At 41.0% G+C, this 5,662-nt stretch overlaps 1 protein-coding gene across 1 annotated transcript in view; it reads left to right on the top strand.

Moving 5' to 3' along the window:
• LOC107300559 (glycogen phosphorylase, liver form-like) overlaps window positions 1-4,715 on the top strand; it is a gene marked incomplete at its 3' end in the record, with an annotated part of 11,913 nt that extends 7,198 nt beyond the window's left edge. Inside the window, exons 4-7 of the mRNA XM_015829873.1 lie at window positions 6-18; window positions 2,272-2,403; window positions 2,914-3,025; window positions 4,633-4,715. Of these exons, the coding sequence (XP_015685359.1) occupies window positions 6-18; window positions 2,272-2,403; window positions 2,914-3,025; window positions 4,633-4,715 (340 nt within the window). The remainder of the gene's footprint in view (window positions 1-5; window positions 19-2,271; window positions 2,404-2,913; window positions 3,026-4,632) is intronic.
• Between the last annotated feature and the right edge of the window lie 947 nt (window positions 4,716-5,662).

Raw genomic sequence — 5,662 nt, 5'->3', positions numbered from 1 at the left:
ATCAGAGAAGGATGGCAGGTAACTACGAAGCCTTAAACACTTGGAGGTGCTTCCCATCCAACATTATCACTCCAAGGACTGGACAAGAAAACTAACGTATGACACATGAAGATTACAGAAATGCATATTTTCCTGAGCCTTTTTATTTTTGTTTATTTTTAATCCCACTTTTATTATTTTTATAAATAACTCAAGGTAGAAAACATACCTAATACTCCTTCCTCCTCCTGTTTTTCCCACAGCAACAACCCTGTGAGGTGGGTTGGACTGAGAGAGAAGGATTGGCCCAAAGTCACCACCCAGCTTTCATGCCTAATGCAGGACTAGGTCTCCAAGATGATTTTGTGTATTTTTTATTAATCAAATTTATATACTGTAGCTGCCAATCTCACCAAAATGACTCTGGGTGCCACATAACAATTAGATAAAAACAATGTGTGTAAAAACAATATAAAATATAAAAATCCATATTAATCATAAAAACCAAAGATGCAAACCATAGACGAAGGGAGGATAAAAATGGCCATTTCAACAATGATAAAATCTTAAGCAAGATTTTTGTTTATAAGCAGCAAAATATGTTCAAGGGCTTCACACCTAAGTAAGTGAAATCATTTTGTCTGTCCTGTTGCATGAAGTATTCTATGTGGTATACTCTTAAGGTTCAGGACTTTCCAAAATCAAAGTATTCAAGATGCCTATATGAACAGAAACAAGGGGGGATTGAATGCAGTTGCACCCATCTAGAGCATCAAAGATCTAATTAAGAACTGCAGGTTAATAAAACTGCAGGTTATTAAGGAATAAATTGTACTAGTTGAGATCCTGAAATATCCAGTTTTTAACATCCTTCAGGAATGCTAAAAATACCTTCGTTTTGTTAATGAAATAGTTATAAAATGTCAACATGTTGGAATGAAGTGTCCTTTGATAGCACAATATTTGTATTATCTGTTGCTATATTTGGTTTTATCTTGGCTTTGTATTGTAAGATGGATATATATTTTGGTTAAAAATGCCAAATGCCATCATACTGCAGCCAAATTCATTTCCTGCTCTACTATTTTTTTTCAGGAATATCTTTATTCAAAGAACTATATAGAAAAGAGTGAACATTTACACCAAAGTCTGAATTCGTGGATTGTGCAAATAAGAGAGGGAAACCTGTAAATGGTTAGATTTGTGCTCTGTCTTTCTTTCAAAGGCGTCTAGGGAGTGTGTTAAGATAATGATTAACAAAAGATAATCTGACAAGTAGATCACTGGGGTTTAGGTGAAAGGATTACAACATGGCATGCATTTGCTAATTCTTGATTTCAGTGAGACAACTTTCTTCAGGTGACAGACAGGAAGTTCTGTTGGATCATTGATGTACAATTCTCAGTGCAAAGGGAAAATAAAATTATCTGTTCTTGAGCAAGGAGAGGAGAGTTTTACTTTCTCCAATATAAAAATTATAAAATTTTTTATTGTTTTTATCATAAAAAAAAACAACACAAGTATTACACAATATTATTACACAATATCCCACCCCCCCGGACTTCCCAAACCAAATCCCAGGCTAATATTCAGATATAGGTAAACGAATATTAATTTCTCTAACTCCACAAACTCTATTATAAACAATCCATCTCCTCCATATTAGTAAAAATTATTCATTTAAGTAATTCATATCACCAAAATCTTTACCAATTCAGCAAGATACTTTAACACCGCCAAAAAAAAAGAGAAAAAAAAAAAACCCATTCATTAAGTTTAGTTTTTCCCTGTCACCAATAACTCTTCCTCTCTATTACAACATAATTATCATATTTGTAATAATAATATAAGTGCATTTCTATTTTTAAGAAATAAATTCTATCATTTCATCATCCAGTTTTACTTTCTCAACTTTGTACATCGATAGTCAACTGATGAGTGCCAATTAGCTGTTGAAGAGAGTTTTGAAAAAGCCAGTGATTGAAATGGGAGATTTGGGCCTTCCATATACGAGTTCCATCCCTGATCATGTCAATGAAATGATATGGCTGCAAATTATCTAGAACAGTGTTTCTCAACCTTGACAATTTTAAGGCATGTGGACTTCAACTCCCAGAATTCCACAGCCAGCATTGCTGGCTGTGGAATTCTGGGAGTTGAAGTCCACATGCCTTAAAATTGTCAAGGTTGAGAAACACTGATCTAGAAGACAATAAAGACCAATGGGCTTGTTTCTTCTTGTCCTGCATAGCTTGAACTATCTTTCTAATGCTTGGCCTCTTGTCATGGCAGGTGGAAGAAGCTGATGATTGGCTAAGACATGGAAACCCCTGGGAGAAGGCTCGGCCAGAGTACATGCTTCCTATTCATTTTTACGGAAGAGTAGAGAATACAGAGACTGGTGTGAGATGGGTTGATACTCAGGTAATGTCCCTTGGAGAAGGGAAGCACATTTCAGTCATGTTAGTTGTGGGGTGGGAGAGTTTCAAATGTTCTCTGCAACCGTCAAGCTTAATTGTGCGAACTTAAGCAGAAAATTCCTACCAGGCAAGTCTAATGTGCAGCCATCTTGTAGAGGAGAATCATGCCTGGTGGTCCAAATTCTTCATGTAAATAAGATTTAATATCTAAATGCATCACAAAATCTAAGTAGGGGAAGACTTTGTTTCAGATTAAAATCCATGTACCACTTTTGTTTTCATTAAAATGCTTAAGTAGCTTAGAACAGTGGTCCCCATTCTTTTTGGCACTCGGGACCGGTTTTGTGGAAGACAATTTTTGTGTATAGGCTTAGGCATGAGCAATAAATCTTCTGAACTGACATGTGATCCTATTTTTCGCACCTGGCAGGAACCACTGAATGTTATAATATTCTAATGTTAGAATAACATTCCATTTTAAACCCAGTATAATTGGGGCAATCTCTGTCTTTAGGTTGTTTTGGCTTTGCCCTATGATACTCCTATTCCTGGTTATATGAACAACACAGTTAATACAATGAGACTCTGGTCTGCTCGAGCGCCCAACGACTTTAATCTCCGTGACTGTAAGTATTGTCAATGATTTCTCATTCTTTGGCTGGAGGAAATGTTAGGAAAATGGTTGTCTTCAGGCGTAGGCAGACCTAGTTTTGCAAGCCACCAAGGCCCACTCTGACCACACTGCCGAAGTTTGAAGGTAGTTTCCTCACTGGAAACAACAATGGAAGAATGGAAGAGCTCATATCTGCAGCGTTAGTGTAAAAACAAATATTTTGGATGATTATTTGTATTTTGGAAGTAGTTTCCATTGACCTTCATGCTTTCATTATGGGCCTATCCATGGTGGCCTTCATTACAGATTGAACCTTGGCAATGACAGGACTGAAGATTATAGCCCATAATAATTTACTATAACAAAATAGGGCTTTTTTTAACCTAGTCACTGAAGTGTGTGGCAGTAGTTCCTAGTGTGATCAACAGTTCTCAAATACAGATTGGAGAGTTTCAGGGATTTGGGGTAGGATACAGCATTTTTCTGACCTGCAGATAGCTGTGAAAAACAGAATTCTAACTGAGTTCCTCTTCTGCAAACTACTAGTATATTGTCAGACTAATAATGGGCAAAGAGATCTATTTTTCTCCCTCCTAACCCTTTTGTCAGGGTTTTTTCTTTCCTAAGGGGAGTAGAGGCTATTTTCTGCCTTCAGCAATGTTGCTATGTAACAACTAGAGACATGGAAGCTTGGGAGAGAAGAGAACATCCCTGGAACCAGGGATCGGAAACCCATGATCCTCCTCATGTGGCTGAACTACAGTTCCCAGCAGCCTCTGCACAGAGTCAAATGCTGGGAATTGGTATTTAACAACAATTGGAGGGCCACGGCTCTCTCCATCTTGCCTTAAATGCAATAGGAGGAGTAGCTGCTCTTGGCAGAGTGTCCTTAGGAAACATCTCCCAAGCATTTTCTTGGGGTCTAGGGATTTATGAAGAAAGCTGGAGATACTAAATAAAGAGAGAAATAAATAGATGAATCAAGGAAGCAGAGATGCTTGGGAAATTGCTAGCGCTTGGGGCAAAAGAAGGTCTAATAAAGTATTTCCCAACCTTAGCTATTTTAAGATGTGTGGATTTCATCTCCCAAAATATCCCTGCCAGGAGTGCTGGGTGGGGTTTTCTGGGAGTGGAAGTTCACACATCTTAAAATGGCTGAAGATGGGAAACAGTGGTCTAGTCTATTAGCTCAGCATCAGGAAGAGAGGGAAGTCCCTTCCATTTCCTTCCTCTGATATATTAACACTTCTGGTAAGGGAAGACCGAAAAGAAACTAGAGCAGGCTTCCCCAGCCTGGACATCCAAATTTCCAATCTGTCTGACTAATGGCTGGAAGTTCTGGAAGTCGTACACAACTCAAGAACACCAGATTGAGGAGAGCTGGGATAAAGGACTTCTTTTGAGGAGCTAGAAGGAAACTTGATACTTCACACTAACAAATTTACTCTTTAAATGCTAAGCAAATGCCTTGTTTTGGAAAGAAGAAGCCCTGCACATTCCTAATATAATTCTGCGCTAAGTAGACAGGAAAAAAGTTGTGGTTTTTTTTTCAACTCTCCATTCTCCCCTCCCACTGATACTGAACAGCTGTGCATGTTTTATTTCAACCTCCCTGTGCAGTTAATGTTGGTGATTACATTCAAGCGGTGCTGGACAGAAACTTGGCAGAGAACATCTCCCGCGTCCTCTATCCAAATGATAACGTAAGTTCCAAGCACTGTGAAGTGTTGCCTGCTGGTGGGAGGGAATGAAAGAAATGGGGGCTGTGACCAGTTTACTTCTTAAGTGGGCACCCTGCTAATCATTCAGAACCAAACATGGTGGCAAATTGCCTCTTTTTGTGTATGTTGCAGAGCTGATTGCCTAAGTCAGTGGTGGCAAACCTATGGCATGCGTGCCAGAGGCGGCACTCAGAGCCCTCTCTGTGAGCATGCATGCCATTGCCCCAGCCCTGCCTCCCCCTGTGGCCCCCTCCTCACCAGCAGCCCCCCCCCAGAGGAGAGTCATCCCTGGGCACGGCCCGTATGGAGCAGCGCAGCGAAGGACATGGCACCAGGCAGCAGGGACAAGACTTTGCCCCCACACCCCATCGTGCGCAGATGCTGCTGTGGGGTGGAAGGCATGGCCACCATGGTGCTGCAGGGCCACCTGGGCGATCTGCGGCAGGCCGTGGAGGCGGTAGGTGGGCCTGCGGGCGGGGGATGGAGCAGGGGCGATGGGGCGGAGCAGGCGGGGCAGAGAGGGAGCCGGCGGGGCAGTTTTGGGACACTCGGTGTCTAAAAGGTTCACCATCACTGGCCTAAGTCATCAAGCCCATAACCAACTAACACAGGGCCTGGGAGGACAACCAGGATTTATACAGTTTATGAAAGGTCAGAAGGTTAGGAACAGTCTGAATATCCAGGGGGATATAATTCCAGAGAGCAGGAGCCATTCCTGTAAAGAAATGCTTCCTAGGCCCCACCAGATGACACTGCTTAATAGAACACAAAGCATGCATGCTCTGCCAACCCTGATCAGATGAGCAGAAACATATGGGGACAGGTGGTCCATCCAGTAGCCAGGCTAATGTGCACATTTGTGTGGAGGTTTATAAATGATAATCAGCACCTTGAATTGCCCCAGAAACTAACTGGCAAATCATGTACTT

The sequence above is a fragment of the Protobothrops mucrosquamatus genome, unplaced genomic scaffold (assembly GCF_001527695.2).
Source record: "Protobothrops mucrosquamatus isolate PMUCROS unplaced genomic scaffold, P.Mucros_1.0 scaffold7434, whole genome shotgun sequence".
Lineage (NCBI taxonomy): Eukaryota > Metazoa > Chordata > Lepidosauria > Squamata > Viperidae > Protobothrops > Protobothrops mucrosquamatus.
Note: the sequence above shows the minus strand (reverse complement) of the source record. Positions and strands in the feature narration are given on the sequence as shown.